This window comes from Sus scrofa, chromosome 12, assembly GCF_000003025.6.
Source record: "Sus scrofa isolate TJ Tabasco breed Duroc chromosome 12, Sscrofa11.1, whole genome shotgun sequence".
NCBI lineage: Eukaryota > Metazoa > Chordata > Mammalia > Artiodactyla > Suidae > Sus > Sus scrofa.
Genome location: NC_010454.4, coordinates 6,442,715 through 6,464,954, shown reverse-complemented (window position 1 = coordinate 6,464,954; position 22,240 = coordinate 6,442,715). Strand labels below are relative to the sequence as shown.

The window sequence follows — 22,240 nt, the reverse complement described above, 5'->3', positions numbered from 1 at the left end:
ATAGTTCTGGCTCCGCCTCAAAAGCCCCGGGGCCTGGGACCGTTTCCACCCCTTGAAAATGCCCTCGGTGCCCTCAAGAGTCTGTTCTCCAGTTGTTTTGAAATATGCCTGGCTTTTTTTGATGGCCACCCTAGAAGATGAGAGGGCATGAGCGATACTGAGAAGTCAAGAGGTGTCTGCCACCCTCTGAAGTGGGAAGACTTGGCCCAGCTCTGCCTGTAGCCCCTGGTCACCAAGCAGCCTGACCCTCCCGAATCTGTGCCTCTAGCACCCCCCAGTGGCCTCCACAGGTGCAGTGCTCCCAGAGGTGGAGGATGCGTGGAGAGCAAGAGGACGCAGGTGCCTGCGGGAGGGACGGTGGAGGGCCCTCGGCTTCCTCCCGCAACCCCGGCAACTGAGCAGAAAGAAGGCCCGAAGCTTCATCAGCGAGGGAGGGGGGTACTCCAGCCACAAGGAGCTGTAACCAAAACTAACTCCACCCTCAAAACTGGCTCCGAGGAGAAAGGAGCAAGAACACCCGCCCACTTTCCAGATCACCTGTCTGTCCTTCCAGGGCCAACTGCATTCATTTCCAGACCTCTCAGGGTCACACCCATCTGCTTCTGTGGGATGACAGAGGAGGACTGAGCTATTCCTGTCCCCATGTCATTGGACCAGATGCCAGAGGCTGGGCCTCCTGGTAGCTCACCTCCAAGGACCCAATGAGAAGACGGCAAGCTGCAGGCAGTGGGCTTTACTCCTGGCCAGAGGCTCGGTGGCCCCTCCGGCCTTCCAGGCGAAAAGGAAGTCTTGCCTGTTCACCAGGCCCCTCCCTCAACTCTGGCTCCACGCCCACCCTGGCCTCTGCCATGGATTCATGCCATCCGCTCCAGGTTCCGAGAGTCCAGGGTTGGCCAGGAGCAGGGGCTGGCCCTGGAGGGGCTCAGCCACGCTGCCACACAAGGGAGGCCAAGCAAGTCCAGCCCAGGGTCTGAAGGGCCCCCAAAAGATTTCCAACCTGGAGCAGGGCCCAGAGTATCTGCCCCCGAGGCTCCCTCCATTCTCCTGTGGCAGGAGCCTGGTCTTACACTCCCGTTCACACAGGGTGGCCAGGCCACGAGGCCAGCTGTCAGTGGGGCTCTGAGGACCCATCTCTGTAGGGCTTCTCTTGCATATGGCTGGTCTGCTCCAGAAGCCACTGCCGCTCCGGCTCACTCATTGTCAGCCTGAGTGTCACCTCCTGGAAGACACTGCTCACGGCCACCTGCGGAAGCCAGAGAGCGCGGGGGGGTGGGGGTGGGGGGCTAAGTTACCGCCACAAGCGAGAGCACCACCCGGTCGCACGGCCCAGACCCGGGCCTCGCCCTCTCACCCACAGCATCCTCACCTGCTCAAAGTGCAGCCTGCGGAACATCCGGATGCTGGGTTCATTTTCTTGCCCAATTTTAGCCTCAAACGTGGTCAGACCTAGCTTGGTGACTCCTCTCGGAAGGGATGAGAGAGAGGGTCAAGCCTGGGGATGAAGCCTTACTCCCCGCTCAGCCCACCCCCCCGCACCCTCCACCTCTCCGGTCTCGGTCTGCAGGTGAGGCGCCCACCGCCTGCCTGCCCCCTGCCCCCACCGGGCCTCCCCCCACGGTCTAGGCACTTCCCACCACCCAGCTGGCCTCCCTTACCATAAGCCATCATCATGAGGACGGCCTCGGTGCCCAAGCCCTGGCCCCTGCAGCTGGGCTCTAGGAGGAAGGACAGCAATCGCTGACACTGCGTGCCCGGCTCACTTCACCCTCACGGCCCCAGGGGGCTCGCAAGTGTGATTACCGTTCTGTGGCTGAGGAGACAGAGGCCCAGAGACCTTAAATGACTCGACCGAGGCCTCACGGCTTAGACACCCAGCAATCTGCCCCCAAAGCTGGCCCCTTCAGCTCGGAGTGCTGCCCCATGCAGAGAGTTGCACAGCCCCTTAGAAAGAGGCTGAGGACCCCGATGGACACAGGCACTGGATCGGCTCCTTCCCAACAGGGAAAGATGCTCCAGGGAGGATCACTTCTCTCCGGAGACTCCTCGGTCCACCCCCAGGATGGGGCAGACTACAGTTTCCCGTCGTGGCACAGAGGAAAACAAACCCAACTAGGATCCACGAGGATGCGGGTTCGATCCCTGGCCTTGCTCAGTGGGTGGGGATCTGACGTTGCCGTGAGCTGTGATGTAGGTCGCAGGCGCGGTTCGGATCCCGCTTCTGGGGCTGTGGTGTAGGCTGGCAGCTGCAACTCCAATTCGACCCCTAGCCCAGGAACTTTCCATATGCCACAGGTGTGGCCCTTAAAAAAAAAAAAAAAAAAAAAAAAAAAAAAAAGGCCCTAAAATCCAAGGTTAAGTTCACAGCTAAGGATGACATGGGAGTACAGTGAACCACCAGGGGTGAGCCACACCGCTAACAAGGTGCCAGGTAGTAGCCTGCCAGCTAGGAGCCTCCCACGGAGCTGAGTGCCATGGCTGCCTTCAAGTTCAGCAGATCTGAGGGCCAGAAGGGAGGGGCAGGGCCAGGGGAGGCGGGGGGAAACGAACCTGCAATCATGACCTCAATCTCCCCCAGGGAGGGGTCCCCTAGATCTGTGAGGAAGAGGTTCACGTCTCCAGCCATGCAGCTCTCTTCACTGGGGCCTGGCTGGCCCTGCCACTTCTCTGCAGCCAGCACGATGAAGGTGCACTCTGCCGAGGGAGGCGAAGGGTTAGCAGCGACACGCCCCAGAGAAGTGCAGCGAGAACAGCCTTCCTACCCAAACCAGAGAACTTCTGCTGTCCCTGAGTCTGGCAGAGAAGGGGAGCCGGCACTTCCTTCAGCTGGTGACCAAGCCCAAGATCTGCCTGGTGCAGGAAACAATGCCCTTCTCCAAAGAGCAACTGTATCCTCAGAGAGCCGGCCAGTCAGAGCAGTAACCACATGGTGCCAAGGGCCTCCATTTACAGCCAGAGCCCAAAATGCCTTCCTGTCTCTCAATCCTCCCACGCCTGGTGCAGTGAGTGGGAAGAAAACAGAAGCGTCGGCCACAGGGACCGGCTTCAGTGGGCCTCGGAGGACGAGGGTTTCAGGCACCTCCCAGGCTTTTCCCCAAGTGCTTTTTGTGAAATTTCTGTGGCCCCAGCAGGGCTACAGCTGGGAATGGGAAAGGGAGGGAGGCTGAGATGGCCTCTGGAATCCTCCCATGACCCTCCCACGACCCACCCAGGGTCTCCACTTCTCACTGTCCGCATCTTCCCGCCAGCTCTGCTGCATCGCGTACTCCTGCTCCAGGGTCAGCGGCTCAGACGCTGTCAAACGCTGCAGCTCCTCTGATTTCATCCACTCATGGTACCTGCAGGGACGGAGGGATGGCCTTTGGCATGCAGGCCTTCTCCAGAAGCACGATCTGACACTTGATGAGATGAAGAAACAGATGGTCGAGAGGTGAACCCCACAGGGCCAACAGAGGGCTCAGAGCCAAGAAAGGGTTAAAACTGCTCCTATAGCAGAAGTCCACGGGCACGAGAATGAGAGGCAGGCTACGCCCAAAGAGAATAGCAGGAGCCAGTTCCTTCTGTCCAGCTTCCTCTCCTGTCTCAGAGGTCAATACGGGGGAGCAGTCTGGAGCTAAACATTCCTCAGATTCCTGAGGGGAAAGAGTGGCAAGGTGAACTCCGCAAAGAAGGCTGGACCGACCTCCACAAGGGTGGGCAATGGGACTCCCCAAAAGGAAAACTACAAGTAAAAATACCCGCCTACAGCACCAACCTCCTCATCCACCAGACATCTGCCAACAAGCCCCAGAGTCCCACCCTGCAACTCAGTCCCGGCCTTTCAAACAGCAGACATCACACCAACCCATCGGCTCAGGTTTATGACACACTAACATTTAGTCTCTAAGAATCGAGCCCAGTCACTGGCCAGAGGAACGGTACTCATTGATAAATAACTACACGAGAAAATAATACCTTTTTTTCCTTGCACACATTTGGTTTACATACAATTATTCCTGGCCAAAAGGCCAAGAAGGAAGCTGAGGGGGTGAAAGGAGGAAACAGGGGGATGGGTGACTTTGGTTTTCACTTTTTTCCTGTAACTACTTCTCACATCAATGTTTCTCCCTCTTAGAGAAAACAACCCCTGAGAACTGGGCTAAGGCAGGCTGACCTCCTCGCTGTACCTTGGACAGCTGGCCTGTGCCCAGTGTCAGGTGAATGATTACCTAGGCACATGCTCCGGGGTGTAGGGTACCAGCACCACCTTCTTTCCCAGAAGCAAGGTGTTCTGATTTAACCTCATGGTAGCAGCCTGTGGGGGGGAGGGCAAAGATTTCAGGACCCTGAGTTTCCTTCCACTTAGAGTAGGCGGGAGCCCCAGTTCTTAATTCACTAAATGCCTCCTGAGGCTAAGTTATTAGAAGAACCTCCATCTTTCTTTCTTCCTTTTTTTTTTTTTTTTTTTTTTTTTCCCCTTTTTAGGGCCGCACCTGCAGCATATGGAAGTTCCCAGGCTAGGTGCTGAATCCAAGCTGCAGCTGCCGGCCTACACCACAGCCACAACCAAAACAACGCAGGATCCGAGTCGCATCCACAGTTCAGGGCAACTCCAGATCCTTAACCCACTGAGCCAGGCCAGGAATGGAACCCGCAACTTCACGGATAGCAGTTGGGTTTGTTACCGCTGAGCCACAACGGGAACTCTCCGTCTTTCTTTCCAAACATTTCAGAGGACACGACTCCCCTTGCAAGAAGGGGAACCAAGCTGGTTAAAGATAATTAAACAATCCTGGGCTCGCATGCCAAGGCGCCAAGCATGGGCTGCCTTTTCTGCCCATCCTTTCCACCCCATCTCCCAGAACGTCCATGCCTCACACCTTAACAGCAAGACTTGTCAACAAAATTCCCCTTGCTTGCCCCAGTCTTGAGACTCCACCCAGAATCAATTTCCAGCCCTGTCTTAAACCTATTTCCCAGCGACCACCCCACTAGGCTCCCGCCCTCCCTCTTCCTGCCCCCCAAGCCGTCTGGGCCTCCCCGGCCGCGCTAGGGTGAGACAGGCCCAAGGCCTCAGTCCCTTCCCCTTTGTGAGGAGTTATAGGCTCCTCTTCTCGAACTCCCGCAACCACTGAAGCCCCGGGACGACCAAGTTCACACCCACTCCTCGTAAGAAGAATGAGTCCCCAACAGGCGTCAAACGCCTCTTCCACCCAGCCCCGCTTTCCTACCTGGCTGACGGCCTTTCCTCCCGCATGCGCGTAGCACCGCACCCCGCCCTCTTCCGCCACGCAGACGGCAGCCGCCGGGGCCCAATCCCGGTCCCGCCTCCGCGAGGAGTCCAATCAGCGCTGCGCGCCTCGCCCAATCAGCGCCGCGCGCCCCGCCCGAGGCGCGCGCAGAAAAGGTGGGCTCCCGGCGCGGGCGCATGCGCGCTGCAGGCGCTGGTGCGGGACAGCTGGCGCCGGCAGCAACCCAGGGGCTGGAGGCGGTGGCCGCGGCGGCTCGGAGCAAGCTGCGCTGCAGGTGTCGGGCCGGCCGGAGGGTGGGATGGACTGGGGTCGTGCCGGACTCGAGGCTTCTCTAGGAGGGGGGAGAAAATGGGGGAGAGGATCGGAGGAGGGCTCTTGAGAAGACGGGCAGTGCGGGGAGCCCTAAGGCAGGTCGGGGGACGTGGAGTGGAGGCCTCGTTAAGAAGGAGAGGCTTTGGGGCAAGAGTTGGGTTGTCGGCGACCTAAGAAAACCTCCAACTCTTTGCCCTAGGCGGAGGAGGCAGACAGTCACTAGCTGCCCTGGGTGGTAGTGAGCTCGCTGTTCCGGCATCAAATGGGGTTATCCAGAGTGTGTAAAGGGGACCCTTGTAGTGGGTGAGACTTAGTGGCTTCTGAAGCGTCCTAAATCACTTGGAGTCTGAGCGGCTTGGAATACATTCATGCCTGCACAGCAAGGAGAAATTTAGAAGAAACTACTCAGCAAGGAGAAAGTTAAAAGAAACCACTCAGTCATCATACAGGGAGACCCTTCCCTCCGGGCTGTCTTGTGACAGATATCGAGGCTGTAAATGTCTGATTAAACGATGGGAAGGGAGCGGCTCTGCAGACATCCCCCCACCCGCATTTAGGTCCATCAGAAAGTTGAAGCCTGCTCTTTTCTTAGGGAGCCGCAGCAGCCGCCGCCACCACCGCCACCATCACCGCCACCACCACCACCGCACAGAGGGGAGCTTGGCTACCGAGGGACCCTTCTTCACCTTTGGAAATGGCGGGTGAAATCACCGAGACCGGAGAGCTCTATTCTCCCTACGTGAGTTTTACTTTGGGAGCCTGTCTTGCCTACATCGGTGCCTCTGGCTTCTAGAGAAGCACGCTGCTTCCTGTGGACTGTAATTGTGAGCCCAGCGCTTTCAGAGCTGGAGTCTGGGGACCCCATCCAGCAGTAGCCACGGTGACCATATTGTGAGAGGCAGGTTTGGTCCCTGTTTGAGTGTCCATCAGAGAGTGGTCAAGAAAACCAAACTGCCTCTTGCTAGCTCTTTATGGTATTTATCTCAGGACTGCCACCATTTTCAGCCCATGCGGCCAGTTCCTATGGACAGTGGCTGTTGGCCGTCGACTCTGGGTTTTGCTCATCTTAGCAGTCTGCAACCACTATGGTTCTTAGCTGAATTTTAAGTTGCACAACTTTTATAGTCTTGGATGGCGTAAGAGGCAGAGAAAGCTCACAGAGACCTCCAATGCAGTTTGGTGCAGTCTGTAATTAGAACAATTAGAATGATTGATTTCTCCCTCTCTTGGGTCTGTGTTACCCCTCGCACACACACGTTCAGTTTATCTTCTTTGTGTAGTAGAAGATTGGTCACGATTACATCACGGATAAGTAGCAGGAAGACTGGAATAATCGAATGATTGATTCCTGTTGCTGCCAAGGATCCCAAGGAAAGGCAGCACTGCCTTAAGCAGCCAGAGTCCTCCTTCTAGAAAGTGCCCAACCTGAAACAGCTGCCCTGCTTTGCACTTACCTTTCTGGCCTGGGGATCCCTGATCTGTTTCTGCTAGCCAGCCTCACAGACTCCAGAGCTGTGGGGTGACAGCTAAGGAGACATGGCTGAGAACAGCAGGTCCAAACTCTTCCTCCCACTAGGTCTTCCGGCTGGATCTGTGCCTTGCCTGTGTAGCACCAGGGGCACCTCCTCCATCTCTGTAATTTATGAGGGAAGTCTGTCTTGAACCTGGAAATGAGCGGACTCGTGTCCCTCTCATGTCATGTGTGGGATTGTGTAACAGCTCACAGCCTCCTTGGGATCAGTAAGGACATGTCCATAGAAATCACCCAGGTTCCTGCTTCATCTTACAACAGCTGTAAGCCTAGCGGCGAGGAGATGAGTTATTTCTATAACTGGGTGTTAAGAAGGAAAGTCTCTGACGGGCCTACTTTTCTTGTGCCTCCAGCTGTTCGGTAATCATTTCATTTGTCAGCATGTGCCCACAGGAAATGGGGCAGTGAGACCTAAACGCCTCAGTGGGTTCTGCTTTTTTTTTTTTCTTTGCCTCTTTTTTCCCCCCATGTGGGGGGTCAAATTGGAGCTGTAGCTGCCAGCCTATGCTACAGCCCAGCAACTTGGGATCCGAGCTGCGTTTGTGACCTGCACCACAGCTCATGGCAACGCCAGATCCTTAACCCACGGAGTGAGGCCAGGGATTGAACCCAAGTCCTCATGGATACTAGTCGAAGTTCGTTAACTGCTGTGCCACGACGGGAACTCCAGTGGGTTCCGCTCTTTAAACACTTTTTCTCTCCAGTTCCTATGCGTTGGGTTTTGTTGAAGATCTGTGCTCAAGGGCCTACCCTGGGCATGGCCGTGACTCCACGCCCACTCTCTTATCGTATCCTGCCAGTGAAGAGAGAAGTGAGGGGACAACCGGGGGTGCTGAGGATGAGTTTAAGAGCAGAGAACACGCCCTCTACCTGAGATTTCTTTAACTCTGCCATCGAGGGAGAGTGGGTCTTGGCCCCAAGTGAGACCAGGGATGGGGGAGGCATGAGGTGCACCATCTGTTGACCCTGGAGAGGCAGCGGGTGGGCCTTGCCTGCAGATGCTGCTTTGAGTTGCCCTGCTTAGCACCATGTGGGCGGAGCCCGCTCCAGGAGACTAAGACCCTGAGCAGTGCATCCGCCTATGACCTGGTCTCTGCTGGCCCAGGGTCTCTCCCTGCCTCTGCGTTGCCCTGTCCTGAGTTCTCTTCCACTCAGGGTCGGGGCGTTTGCCTTAGCCTGCATGATCCCGCGGAAACTCTTTGTAACAAGCAGACGAGCCCGCAAGGGCCTCGGATGATCAACCCTCTCAACAGTAGTGCTGGACATGCGTGGCTCAGGCCCGTAGCACCCCCATAAGTGGTCTTAGAACAGGTGTGTCTCTTTCCCCATTTCTGGGGACCACAAGTGGCTCAGGCCTGAAGGGGTCGTGTGATGCAAATAGAGGAAGTAGGGGTCACCGCTTACAAGAGGGCAGCCGCTGAGGCCGCCTCCTGCCAGACGTCTTGCCTAAGATCATTGCCGTTGCTTTCGAAGGAAAGAGCGCTTGTTTGATAGCCTGAAAGCCTCCTTGTTGCTTCTGCGTCTCTGCTGCCCTGCTTCCTTTGACAGCTGTCGTTGGGGAAGCTGTTGAAAGGTGCCTGTGACCCCTGCCTCGTGCACACGTGTGGGCGAGGCCGCTGGGGTCCTGCCCTGAACCTCCTAGGGCTTGCGGCTGGGGCACGTCAGCCAGCCCAAGGGATAGGACTGTGCCTTCTCAGCAGAGAACCAGAGGAAGCTCGGTTTGCATTGAAACCGCAGCCTCCCAGGAGGCTGGCTGTGCTGAGCGTCACCCGACTGGCAGAAGAGATCATCTCCCCGCTCCTGCCCCGAAACTGCCTCCCTCCCCACCCCCTGCCGCCGCCTGTGGCTCAGCTCGGGTTTGCTTCCTGCCTCCTGCTCTGCTCCTTGAGATTAGTCCTTACCGATCACTTTTACTGGCGGTAAAGAGGCTTGAACTCTGGCCAGGAAGGTGGAAAAGCCACACAGGGCTCCCCGCAGCCCTGCCAGGCCCAGAGTGCTGGCTTCAGAAGGAAAAAACAGCAACAACCCAAGACAAATGGGATCACCCCTTTCTGCTCCTAACTGCCACAGTTGGTCCCCAATTAACTTCTCTGTCAAGTTCTTGCAGGGTCTTTTTTTACTGAGATTTACTTGAACTTTCCGTTGGGAGTGTGTTTATTTCATTGTGTCTTTATCAGCAGTGGTTCTCAGCTGGTGGCACTCCTGCCTCCCAGGGGACATCTGGCAATGTTCGGAGATGTTTTTAAATTTTTTTTTCCATTTTATTATTATTATTTTTTAATAGTTATTTCCCCAATACAATTTTTTTTCCTACTGTACAGCCTGGTGACCCAGTTACACATACATGTACACATTCTGTTTTCTCATATTATCATGCTCCATCATAAGTGACTAGACACAGTTCCCAGGGCTACACAGCAGGATCTCATTGCTAATCCATTCCAAAGGCAATAGTTTGTATCTATGAACTCCAAGCTCCCCAGCCACCCTCTTCCTCCTCCTCCCCCTTGGCAACCACAAGTCTCTTCTCCAAGTCCATGATTTTCTTTTCTGTGGAAAGGTTCATTTGTGCTGTATATTAGATTCCAGATAGAAGTGATATCATATGGTATTTGTCTTTTTCTCTCTGACTTATTTCACTCAGTATGAGTCTCTAGTTCCGTTCATGCTGCTGCAAATGGCATTATTTCATTCTTGTCTGGAGACATTTTGACCGTCACAACACGGGGGAGTCCGGGGGGCAGGCTTCCAGTGGGTGGAGGCCAGAGAGGCTGCTAAACATCCTGCAATTCACAGAACAGGCCCCCCAACCAATCTCAAAAGTCAGCAGTGCTCGGACTGAGAAGCCCTGCTTGACAACATGACCTTTGACTTTTGTTTGTTTGTTTGTTTGTTTTAGGGCCACATCTGTGGCATATGGAGGTTCCCAGGCTAGAGGTTGAATCAGAGCTGTAGCTGCTGGCCTACACCACAGCCACAGCAACGCAGGATCCTTAATCCATTGAGCAAGGCCAAGGATTGAACCTGCATCCTCATGGATGCTGGTCAGATTCGTTTCCACTGAGCCACATGGGAACTCCTAGACCCTTGGGACATTTACATCCCAAGACCTTCAGGCATCCCTGAGTTCACAATGCCTCTTGTGCTACTTAATTTCTGCCTAAAATTTTTGGCTAAGAACCATCACTTTCTTAGGCCTCTTTCCTCTCTTTTTACTTTTATCACAAGAACCATCACCAGGGCCATTTTCTATAAAGAAATAACGATTCTAGGAGTTCCCGCCATGGCACAGTAGGTTAAGAATCCAACTGCAGTGCCTTGGGTCGCTGCTGAGGTACAGGTTCAATCCCCAGCCTGCACAGAGGGTTAAAGGATCCAGCGTTGCTGCAGCTGGCAGCTCAGATTCAGTCCCTGGCTTGGGAACTTCCATGCGCCGTGGGTGTGGTCATAAAGGAAGAAGGTTCTAGCCTTCATCATGGCACTGCTTGTGAAAGCAGTATGCCAGGAGATCAGCTGTTAGGTCAGGGACTGGGGCCTGGCCTCTTAGCGTTTCCCTATCCCCTGTCCCCCTGCACCAGGACCATGAGCCCACCTGCAGCCTGACTTGCTCTGCTTCAGCCACGCCGGCCTCAGAGTTCCCCGGGCCACCCCTCCCTCTCGCCATCCTGAGGCCTTTCTACCTGCCGGGCTCTGCTCTGGCCCTTTGTCTGGGCGACTCCTGCTCAGCCTCAGGTCCCAGCTTGAATGTCCTCCCGAGGCCTTCTGTGCGCACCTGTTTGAAGCACTTCCCTGTTATTCTTTGTCACGGCACCCTGGTTCTTTCCTTCAAACACTTCTCCCAGGCAGTCATCATAGTCTTCTTGTCTGTGTCCTGCTCCTGCTCGAGGTCAAGGCCCCTGTCTGTCGTGCCCACTGTTGTCCCCCAGCTCTCAGCGCAGGGCCAGGACCAGGCTCTCCGTAGTTGTTGAATCAGTGAGCGAATGAGCAGAGCTCGGCTGACGGATCCCTCGCCGCCCCGCTCAGCTCTACCCACCTCTGGCTGAAATTAACCCCTGCAAAAGTCGGAGTTAGTTTGTAGACGTTCACATTTGTGAAAAGACAACACTGGGGGCTTCCAGTTCGGTTGCCGTCACACTGATTCTCACACCACCCTGGGCCAGGCTTCAGCGGGGAGCCACGCCATCAGGAGCTCAAGGAGGACGCTTCAAACGCGTCTTAATCCTTCTGGGATCTGTCCCTGGGGTCAACTCGAGAATGTGATGTTTAAAATGGGGCAAAAGCAAAACCAAGAAAAACAAAAAAAATAAAAGCAAGTGAAATGGGAGGAAGGTGGTCAGGCTCCGGGCAGACCCCCATCTTGAGGCCAGGGGCCAGGCACCCCAAGAAATGCAGAGAGAGGTGAGATACAGGTCGCAGCCACAGAAGCCTCAGATTTACTTTTTTTTTTTTTTTTTTTTTTTTTTAGGGCCACACCCATGACATATGGAAGTTCCCAGGCTAGGGGTCGAATCAGAGCTACAGCTGCTGGCCTACACCACAGCCACAGCCACAGCCACAGTCACAGCAATGCCGGACCAAGCCAAGTGTGCAACCTACACCGCAGCTCATAGCAACACCAGATCCTTAACCCACTGAGCGAGGCTAGGGATTGAACCTGCATCCTCGTGGTTCCTTGTAGGATTTGTTTCCACTGCGCCACAACAGGAACTCTGAGAAGCTTCAGATTGAAAGGCAGGGAAAAGATAAGCACATCAGCATCGAAAACCCAAAGGAAGGCATGAGAAACGTTCTTGCCCCAGGACCTTGGGAGTGGGGGGCTTTGTGGTGGGAGCAGCATGCGAAGGGGCCCCGAATAATGAGTGGGAACTGGGGGGCCTGGCCAGGTGTAAACGGGTCCTGGGAAGAGTGGCTCCCTCTCTCCTAGAAGCCCTCACCCTGTTTGTCCAGCACTCAGGGGGCCAAGGGCCACCTGCCCGGAAGCCTGGCCCGCCCTCCCCACTGCCCAGCCCTTCCGGCCTCCCTGTCCAGGGCCCCAAAGTGCTTGGTGATGCTCCTTATCTTGCTTTTTTTTTTTTTCAATCTGACTGAGGCTGATCTGAGAATGGACCCTAACGTGTGTGTTTCTGATTTCAATTGCAACACATCGTTCTTTTAGAAAAAAAGTTGAACTGTAGAAAAGGGCACATTTCTAAGAAAGGGGAATTGAAAATGAGAGCTGGGTAGGTGTGTCCAGAGGGGTAGTGTTTTGTTTTGTTTGCATCTTTGTTTTTCGTTTGGTTTTCGGCCGCACCTGTGGCATATGCAAGTTCCCAGGCCCGCGTCGAATCCAAGCCACAGCTGGGAGCTCTGCCACAGCTGCAGCAACGCCAGATCCTTAACGCACGGCAATGGCCCAGGGATTGCACCCAAACCTCCACAGCAACCCGAGCCGGCTGCAGTGGTTCCTTGACCCACTGTGCCACAGCAGGAACTCCCATTGTCATTTTTAAGAATGCCATTTCCAAGGAGTCCTGGGAATGGAAACCACAGGTGCAGGACCTTGGCGATGAAGGCAGAGGATATAGGTTGCTTCTTCAAGGTGTTTTGTTAAGGGAAATGAGAGGGCCATGTTTTGAGATGTTGAGAACATTTGCAGGCAGAGGGGAAGAGTTTATAGGAGGAGAAGGTTCCAGAAAGGGGAGCCGAGCTCAGCACAGGTGCAGGGCGGAACCTCAGCAAGGAGGAAGCACACGTGTTCCCCGAGGCGGGAGGGAGGAGGTGGACGCTGGGTAGGAGTGAGGCTGGGGGGGTGCTCGTCAGATGGCCTCTGTCCCCTCCATAGCATTGGAGACCGGTGGGAGCCGCGGGTCTGGGGCTTGGGCGTGAGGTTTGAGCCTTTACAAGGGAACTGCTCAGACGTCTGCAGCAAGGAAGAGAATCTGATGCTGCCGAACCACAGGAGTAGCGGGGACCGCCATCTGTCACGGGACTCATCGTTAGAGTTTTAAAGTCATTCCGGGAGCCCTCTGCATCTTCACCTTAGGGAGTCCAGGAAGTGGGTGCAGGGTCGTCCCCAAGGCTGGGGGGTCTGAAAGGTTAGAACGGGGAGGGTGGGGGGAGCTGCAGGCAGAGTGTGCTTCCTGGAACCAGCCAGTTGTCCATGATGCGGGAGCATGCGTGTGAGGCCACGATGGAGGCCGCGGCCTGGGTAGGGAGGGCGGCGGCTAGACGTCCTGATCAGGACAAAGGCGGGTCGGTGGGGGTGGAAGGCAGGGACTTCGGGACAGAGCGGCTTCAAGCTCGAGATCTTGAAAAGGCAGTCCCTAAGCAGCTGAGCTGGAGTCAGGTTGGTGCGAACTAGAGTTAAGCTTAAAACCAGGGAGTTCCGTTGTGGCTCAGTCAGTTAAGAACCCGGCATGGTGTCCTTGAGGATGAGGGTTCCACCCCTGGCCTTGCTCAGCGGGTTAAGGATCTGGCGTTGCCACAAGTTGCAGCCTAGTTTGCAGAAGCGGCTCGGATCTGGCGTGGCTGTGGCGTAGGGCGGCAGCTGCAGCTCTGATTTGACCCCTAGCCTGGGAACCTCCATATGCCGCAGGTGTGGCCCTAAAAAGAAGGAAAAAAAAAAGAAAGAAAGAAAGCCCTGAAGTCAGTGACCCAGCAGTTCTTCTGGGAGGTTGGTTGGGGGGGGTGGTTCGGGCGAGGCGGGGGGAGTGGCTGCCGGTGGGTAGGGCGTTTCTTTGTGGGGTGATGAAATGCAGTTAGATGGGTGCTGGTTGTAGAACTTATGATTAAAAACTCCTGTGTACTTTAAAAGGGTGAATTTGCAAAGATTTTTTTTTTAGGGCTGCACCTGAGGCCTATGGATGTTCCCAGGCTAGGGGTCAAATCCTGGCTCACACCACAGCCCCACCAAACGCTAGATCCAAGCCGTGTCCACAACCTACACCACATCTCATAGCAACCCGGGATCCTTAGCTCTCTGAGTGGGGCCCGGGGATCGAACCCACATCCTCATGGATACTAGTCAGGTTCGTTTCCACTGAGCCACCCCAGGAACTCCTGTAAAGGGTGATGAACTCGGGGCTTTCATCTTCCGGTGCTCCTGTTTGGTTCCCGGGCCTCCAATGGCAGGTCCTGCCTCCCTCGAACCTGGGCCGACTCCTCCCTCTTCCCACACGCCTGGCTGAGGCCTGGCCTCCACCACAGCTTTGCTGTCGCCCCAGGTCACCCTTGGAAACCCTTGGGGGGTAAGGCGCCTTAATTTCTGGGCTCAAATGTCCCCTCTCTTGGTTCCAGGTTGGCCTGGTATACATGTTTAACCTCATCGTGGGCACCGGCGCACTCACCATGCCCAAGGCCTTTGCCACCGCTGGGTGGCTCGTCAGCCTGGTCCTGCTGGTGTTCCTGGGCTTCATGAGGTAAGGGGCCGTCCCGGGGGGCCTGGGGCGGAGCAGGGGGAGCCTGAGCTCTCTCTGACAGTGCGAGGAAGACGCCCCCCATGAGCGGATCCTAATAGGTGCCCCGAGCCAGCAAAGGAGGCACAGAGGCCTCCGCGTCTCGGGCTGATGGAGCAGTCGCCCACCCTGACCACTGAAAAGTGAAGACCTCCAGTTAGGCTCGGGGACGTCTCCCGTGACCCTCGTGGGTCCTTCCCCCGCGGGTTTTCCTCCCTGTTGTATCCTTTGTGCCTGGTACGGTCGGAGTTTGTTCCCTGAGAAAATACTACCCAGCACGGAAGAGAACCTGACGGCCCTTTCAGCTGATACGGGGAAATCAGTTTGGAATTCAGAATTTTTTTTTTCAATAAGATTTTATTTATGTTTTTAAATATTTTATTTATTTTCTTTCCGGGCCACCCTTGGCACATGGAGCTCCCAGGCTAGGGGTCAGACCCAAGCTGTAGTCATGACACATGCTGCAGCTGTGGCAATGCCGGATCCTTAACCTACTGGGCCGGGCCAAGGATTGAACCGTCGACCCAGCCTCCAGAGACACTGCCGATCCCGCTGCATGACTGCGGGAAGAATGAGGGGGGATTCCAAACTTCCCAAATTGGGGAAAGTGTGTGGGGTGTTTTCTTTTTTGGCTGCCCCACAGCAAATGGAGTACCTGGTTCAGGGATCAGATCCAAGCTGAGCCACAGCTGTGGCAACCCTGGATCCTTTAACCTCCTGGCCTGGACCGGGGATCAAACCTGCGTCCTGGTGCTGTAGAGGTGCCACTGATCCCACTGCGCCACAGCAGGAACTCTAGAATTTAAGAGAGTATCCGAGGCAGTGATAAACACACGGGCCTGCATGCAGTCGAGTGTTCATCTCCCCTCTTGCACCTGCTTCCTGAGCGGGTGGGTGGGCATCACCTGGGACCACCAGCTGGCGCCGCTTAGTGCCCCAGGCCACTAGGGACTTAGGACTAAGCATTTCCAGCCCCCTGAACCTAGTAGGAATCTGAAAGCTGCCCAAAAAGGGCAATGCCGGCACCTGGAACCACCCCCAAGGGGTACCTCCCCTGAGGCAACACAGGCACTGTTCTTAGGCGCTAGAGTCCTGACCCACCGAGCCAAGCAAAGCCCCCTGCCCTCGCAGGCCTGCTTCTCTCCTGTGGGGAGACGGACCGTGCGCAGTGAAGATAAGAAGTAGCAAAGTGTAGAGTAAGAAGATGAAGAGCAATACGGAGAAATTGAAGTGTGTGGCAAGGGGAGTTCCCACTGTGGGCAGAGGGCTAAGGATCTGGCGTTGCCGCAGCTGTGGCGTAGGTTGCAGCTGTGGCTCAGATTCGAATCCTGGCCTGGGAGCTTCCACACACCTCGGGTGTGGCCGAGAAAGAAAAAAAAAATGCACAGCGTGTTAAGGGACCGGGCGGTGGGGCCATTACAGTTTGGGGTAGGTGGTCCGTGGCCCTGGGAGAGCAGATCGGGAGGAGAGGGGAGCCGCCCCAGCTGGAGGAGTGGGACTGATTAGTAGTGAAGCCAGTTAAGACCTAGAGGAGGCTGCGTGCGATGGGACAACGTTCCTTCCGGGGGGCTTTGCGGCCGTCCTTGAGGTGTCCTTGGCTCCTTACCTACCGCAGGCCCTGGCAGCCAAGAGCCCGAGCGTCCTTGTCCTCCTCTGACTCTGCTGTCCCCTTCAAAGGACCTTCAGCGCAGGCAGCCACCTGAACGGAAACTGATTACTGGGGGCCCCCGGGTGGGGTCCCCGCCCCCTTCCCGCTCAACCCGTTTATGTTCAAACATGATCAATGAGTCGGCTTTGTGTGATCATGAGAAGCTTCTTTATGCCTTAATTAAGATTGATTTTTAGTTTTACCTCCAAAAAGCAGGGAAAATCTAGAGCCCTTAAAACGGTCACTTAGGCAAGATAATGAGAAACCTAGGAGGTGCCGAGGCGGCTGGAATGGGGGCTTCCAGCTGGCGGCCCCACCTCCGCTGAGATGGAGTGGGTAGGGGTGACCCCCCCCACCCCCGCCCCCCACCTGCTGGGCTGAGCAGCCACCCGGGAAACAGGGCGATGAATGTCCCCTCCTAGGGGTCCCAGCAGGGCCAGAGTCATTCCCCAGGTTTTATGAGCAGGAAGGCGGCCCTCCCTCCCTGAACCTTCTGCCACCGCCGGCATCCACGTCTCTCCAGTTTCCCTCAGAAAAGAGCAGTTTTTCACTTTAGTCTGACTTCTCAGCAGCTGATGTCCCCTCCCCATCTCCCATCTGATGCGGGCCGTAAAAAAGCTGGCCTAACATTAGCCAGGTTATTAGCAGTCAAGGTACCACCCCCCCAAAGGGGGAGGGGACAGATGCCAGCGCCAAGTGTCCTTTTCACTTAGCCTCACCTGTGCTCTGCTCTGCCCATTAGTGTAGTGACTGGGGGTTGACCCCTGGGCCACCGCCTCTGCCCTTCCCGAAGCTCTGGGAGGGGCCGCGGGTGACCCAGCCTCCTCTTCGCAGCTTAGAGCGCGGCATGGTGCCTGCCCTTCCATCTCCCCACCTCTGCATGCCGTGCCCCCGCCTCACCGCTCCCCCAGGCTCACCCTCTCTCCTTCCATCAGCGTTTCACACCCGTCTCTCCTGGGTGGGCACTATTTCCGTCACGCGCTGGAAATGCATTCTGAGTTCGTTCGGAGACGTCAGGGTGAGCTCGCAGGGCGCCCAGTAGTCACCTGGCCCTTTTTTATCAGGTCAGACCCACCTCTGAAGTTCCCGCCCCTTCCTTGGGACCCAGGATGCTTTGGGCCCTTTGGTCAGGTCAGGTCTTCGATGGCGTTTCCTTTTATCTTGTACCTCCTCCAACCTCCGGCCTGCCTTTGGCATTCACACGTGGCCTCCCTTCCCTGCAGCTTTGTGACAACTACCTTTGTGGTGGAGGCCATGGCGGCGGCCAACGCTCAGCTCCGCTGGAAGAGGATGGAAAACCACCAGGTGTGTGTGCTGCCCTTGGCTCTGGGCGGTGCCCCAGGGCGGTTGTTACAAAGAGGGGGCCCTCGACAGCCGCTTCTCTCCCTCCTGAGGCCTGAGGTCTCCTGAGCACAGCTCCACTCCAGGACCCTAGCCCAGAGCTGAAGTCCACGGCCATGGTCAGCTTGCAGAACCAATGCAGCCTCTGCTCTTTTGACGTCCCCTCCCCCCCCCAACATCTGGCCCAGTCATCCTGAACCTTTGTACCTGGAACCGGGCTGCAGCATCTTCCTCTGAGTGTTACCTGCACCTTCGAATGTGACAGCACCGAAGTGTCGAAAGTTTCCTCATCAGATACCTTCTAGAAAGAACAAACTAAGGAAACAGGCTCTCCAGTGTCCCAGGGGGTTTCTGCCGAGCCCTGTGCCCCTGCGTTTTCCTTGTCTGTTCTCATCCTCCCCACTCCCCCCCAGCAGGAGGAAGACGACGACTCCTCCTCCGCCTCCGACAGTGATGTCCTTATCCAGAACAACTACGAGCGGGCGGAGAAGCGGCCCATCCTGTCTGTGCGTAAGTCTAGGGGTTCTGGGCTGGCCTGTGCTTCGCTTTGGTCCCCAGGTTCCCCTTCCTCCTGTCCCTCCAGAGACCCTCCGGCATCTCCCACCCCAGGGCTGATCCCAGGTTGAAGGCACCGTGGAACAGTAACGCCGAGCCCTGGTCTGCTCCCCACAGCTGCCTCCCATCCCAGCACACACTCACACACACAGAGTCCATTTGAACCTCGGGCCAGGTGTCCCAGCATGAAAAACAAAAACGCTTCCTCTTTCCTCCTGGCTCCGCAGAAAGGCGCGGCTCTCCGAACCTGTTTGAGATCACAGACCGGGTGGAGATGGGACAGATGGCTTCCATGTTCTTCAATAAAGGTAGGGCTCCTTCCCGCAGGTGGGGGAGGGCAGAGGGAGAGCTGGTACCCTCCGCAGGCGGGGGCACTCGGAGCCAGGGTTCCACCTCATCTGGCGGGGTGGGGGGCAGACGATGGGAGCCGCAGATTCTCCACCGGAGAAGCCACTTTGCTGAGACGCCTGAACGACTTCAAGGTGTTTTCTTGGATTCCTCCCCGTTCCTCAGCACATCAGAAATAAAGCAGCAGCTGCAGCTCGTAGAGGCTGAGTCCGGAGCAGCTTTCCGAAGGAAGCTGGTGGGGGCGGCTGGTGGTTCTGTGCCTCCTGCTTGATAGCTTCTCACTTGTCTCTCTTTTCTGGGCTGTTCTGTCTCCGGCTGCTCAGAGCGACCACCTTGGGGCAGCGGGAGGATGCTCTGTGCCTGTGTGTCTTCTCGGTGGCCAGCAGAGGGCGCCAGCGGCCCACGCTCAGGGCCACTGCTGGGAACCTGCGCTCTAATCATGACCTCGCCCCACTTGCCCTGCAGGCCAGCCCTGGAGGGATTGGGCCGCCAGCACCCAGCTCAGGTGCTGCAGAGTTGCTTGTTCCCCCAACAGCACCTTAGACTTCCATTCTAAGTCCTGTTCTTTCAGAAGACAAGCTGTTCGATGGTTTAGTTCTTTTAATGCCCAAACCTTCATAGAGTTTGGCGCATCTCAGTAAATCCTTGCCCTTGCAGTTATGCTGGGAGATTTTCTGCCCCTTCATCAAATCCCTGTTGGCGGAGTGGAGGCCACTCCACCAGTTCCTCGCAGTCCTGAATGTGGCTGCACTAACTTGAGCCGAAGGGGGTTGTAGAAACTAGAGCCTAGAATCTTCTCCACTGCTTCTTAGGAGGGTGCGAGGTCTGTTTCTCAGCAGTGGTGTGACATGAGGGGGATGTGACCATCGGCCAGAGGTCACCTGCGGGTCCGTTCCCAGCCTCACCGAGGGGTTTCAGAACTTAGCAAAACCAGATCGGCTGTGTCTCACCCATTCTGTGCCCGTTTCCCTTGTTCCATGTTTGCGTCCCCATCTCCTTGGACCAAGATAAGCGGGGCAGACGTTTCCTCCTGCTGGCTGCATGGTCTTCTCCCAAGTGCAGTTTCTGAAATGAAATGCACGGTGGAGGGTGGACATAGACCTTTAAACCTCCTTCCTGATCTTCGTGTTTCACAGTCCGCCCTGATTTCTTTAAGAATTCTAGGAACTTGTGGTCTTGTGACTCCTAGGTTTTCCAAATCTGATAGATAATAAACACATTCAGGAGTTCCCATTGTGGCTCAGCAGTATCCAACCTGACTGGGATCCATGAGGTTGCAGGTTCGATCCCTGGCCTTGCTCAGCGGGTTAAGGATCTGGCATTGCCATGAGCTGCGGTGTAGGACGCAGATGAGGCTCAGATCCTGCGTTGCTGTGGCTATGGTGTAGGCAGCCAGCTGCCATTCCAATTTGAGCCCTAGCCTGGGAACCTCCATGTGCTGCAGGTGTGGCCCTAAAAAGCAAAAAGAAAAGGAAGAAAGAAAGAAAGAAAATAAACACATTCATCTCAGAGCAGCTCAGACTTGGAGGGTGCCTGCTTCTCACCTGCTCCACGGTTTCTCAGCCCGGGCATTGGCTGAATCTTTCTTCACTGTGGGGCTTGGCCTGTGTGTTGTGGTGTCAAGTCACATCCTCAGCTTCTACCCACTAGTTGTCAGTAGCACCTCCCAGTCATGACAATAAAAAATGTCCTCAGACTTTGCCGCGGGACCGGGGGTGGGGGGTGGGGGGGCGGCAGCGGGCAGAATCACCCCCAGCTGAAAGCACTGCTCAGCTCTATCGTAATTTGCAGAGTGTCGCCTTCACCTTTGCAAGGGCTGCCCTCCTCCCCCCAAAGGCCCCCCTGGGGGTCCAGACTCAGTCCTTGTAATTAGAAATGCCAGTGCCAGCCATGCTGGCCTCCTGGAAGTTCATTGATCCTCCCAGTCTGTGTCTAGTAATGACATTTATTGATCAGGGCGGGCCAGTGGCAGTTTATAAAGAGCTGACACGCGTGCGGGCAGGAGGAAAGGCTGAGAGTCAGGGAGGACGGGTTCCCTGCAGGAGCTTTGGCTCAGAACAGAGGAACAAGCAGGAATGGGGCTTGACCCAGAGCCTGGGTGTGAGCGGCAGTGACCTGGGGCCCCTGAGCTGGGCCTTCAACGCTCCGCCAGGCCCTCCAGGGTTCTCTCAAGGATCCTGTCTTCTGGGTCTTTGCTGCCTAGATGCCCAGCGGCAGAGCCAACCTCAAATAGCCCAGGAGGAATATGCTCCTGGCTTTCCCCGGGGACCTACAGGCTCTTCTGAGCCACCAGGATTAGAAGGGAACTGTCACTTCATTTTTCTTTCTGTTCTCAGAGACTCCAGCAGCTTGAGATCAGTGACACCAAAAACAGGCAGTCCGTCTGAATGGCAGTTTGAGACTGGCCGTCTGGGGCCATGCCCCTGAGGTCGTAGGGTGCGGGTGCTTGTCTCAGAGCTTTTACACCTGTTCTCCGTGGCCAGAATCATACGTGGAATTTCATGCAGGTCGAATCCTTCTCACTGTGCAGGATTAAAGACAGCTGGGGACTTGCCAGGCTCAGGAAACGAGGCCGATGTGATTAAGACCAGAGCCCGAGTTCACAGCTCCTCGTCCAGGCCCCCCACAGGGATAGGGGACCGAGGTTTGCCTTTGCAGAGGGAGCATCCACGTCGCTCCCCTTCCAAAGTCAGCATCCTCCCCACAGAGGCTTCTCGTAAGCAGGGCAGGGAACCGTCTTGAGCACCGGCTCCTGTGCTGCCTCTCTTCCCAGCGCACCTGGCCACCCTTCCCATTGCGTCCTTGGTGAGGGGCCAGATTCCGAATGAGACCCTTGGTCTTTGAAAATCAAGGGCTTTTAACCCTCTTGATTTCAGCTTCCAAAGCTGGGCCCCGTCCTGACAATCCTCTTGCTTTCCGGTCCCTCGGCAGCCGTCTTATCTCAGAGCCCTGCGTCTGGCTGCGCAGGAGGCCCCGGCCCAGCGAGCCCTAGGTGCCAGGCTCCAGATTCAGGCCGTCCCTCCTCCTTCCTCCCGAGCAGCCTGTCCCGAGCGTGAAGACGCTTCTGGTCCCACCCGCACCTGTCCCTGCCCCGCACTTGCCCTGGACCCGTCTGGGCTCAGAACCTCTCTGATGCAGCCTCACTCAGCCCCTCTCGGGTGACTGTCACGAGTCAAGGGGTTTCCTGCCAGCATCACAGGGTAGGCAAGCAGAACGAGAAACAGGACTTGGGGTGGGTTTCCCGCAGTGCCTGGAGGACAGAAAGCCGTGGATGAGGTGGAGAGGCAATCGTCCCCAAAGAAGCCCGGCGCCTGCCTGCGGCTCCCTGACCGACGACCTTGTTCCTTTCAGTGGGGGTCAACCTGTTCTACTTCTGCATCATCATCTACCTGTACGGGGACCTGGCCATCTACGCCGCCGCCGTGCCCTTCTCCCTCATGCAGGTGACCTGGTGAGTGCCCCCCCACCCCGAGATGCAGCCAGATGGGCGTGCTCAGGCATCAGGGCGGAGGTCTCAGGGCAGACGCTCCACACCAACCGAATCCATCCACATCTACAGGATGGAGGTGTCCGAGGCCCTTTTTGGCACGTGCCCCAGCCAGCTGTCCTTCCAAGACCCGCTTCTCACCACTCTCCGCTTCCCTGTCCCATGGGGAAAGGGACCAGGGTTCCCACCAGGGCCTCCCGAGATGCCAGGGAGCCGTGCGGCACCATATGGAGGCAGGTGCCCGCCCACAGAGACAGGAAAACAGGGCTCGCAGAGAGTTAGATCTTTGGACCTGAAGCCACGGCCGGGGGCGTGGAGGGCCCGTGGCTTCCCTTGATTACGAAGGGCAGCTTCTGC

General features: G+C 56.4%; 2 protein-coding genes across 7 annotated transcripts in view; one reads left to right on the top strand and one right to left on the bottom strand.

Moving 5' to 3' along the window:
* On the bottom strand, positions 719 to 5,282 carry NAT9 (N-acetyltransferase 9 (putative)). 4 transcript variants are annotated; one of them, NM_001195360.1, is given in 7 exon segments: positions 719 to 1,243; positions 1,367 to 1,461; positions 1,656 to 1,715; positions 2,548 to 2,691; positions 3,226 to 3,335; positions 4,206 to 4,291; positions 5,208 to 5,215. In NM_001195360.1, coding segments are annotated over 6 exon segments (621 nt in total). In that variant the 5' UTR covers positions 4,283 to 4,291; positions 5,208 to 5,215; the 3' UTR covers positions 719 to 1,108.
* The window catches only part of TMEM104 (transmembrane protein 104), a 54,278-nt gene continuing 37,413 nt past the window's right edge, over positions 5,376 to 22,240 (top strand). Inside the window, exons 1-7 of one of the 3 annotated variants that reach the window (XM_003131226.4) lie at positions 5,376 to 5,502; positions 6,133 to 6,279; positions 14,347 to 14,468; positions 17,376 to 17,457; positions 17,907 to 18,003; positions 18,276 to 18,356; positions 21,748 to 21,847. In XM_003131226.4, coding sequence (XP_003131274.1) covers positions 6,235 to 6,279; positions 14,347 to 14,468; positions 17,376 to 17,457; positions 17,907 to 18,003; positions 18,276 to 18,356; positions 21,748 to 21,847 — 527 coding nt within the window. In that variant the 5' untranslated portion in view covers positions 5,376 to 5,502; positions 6,133 to 6,234. The remainder of the gene's footprint in view (positions 5,503 to 6,132; positions 6,280 to 14,346; positions 14,469 to 17,375; positions 17,458 to 17,906; positions 18,004 to 18,275; positions 18,357 to 21,747; positions 21,848 to 22,240) is intronic. The other 2 variants (XM_005668623.3, XM_005668622.3) reach the window with 2 other exon arrangements.

Excerpts from the sequence above, each read along its gene's own strand:
- NAT9 (XM_005668615.3), bottom strand. Across the intron at positions 2,692-3,225 it reads CTGGCGGGAAGATGCGGACA|AGTGCACCTTCATCGTGCTG; the intron begins GTGAGAAGTGGA and ends CTCCCTCGGCAG. Across the intron at positions 1,716-2,547 it reads GATTGAGGTCATGATTGCAG|AGCCCAGCTGCAGGGGCCAG; the intron begins GTTCGTTTCCCC and ends CCTTCCTCCTAG.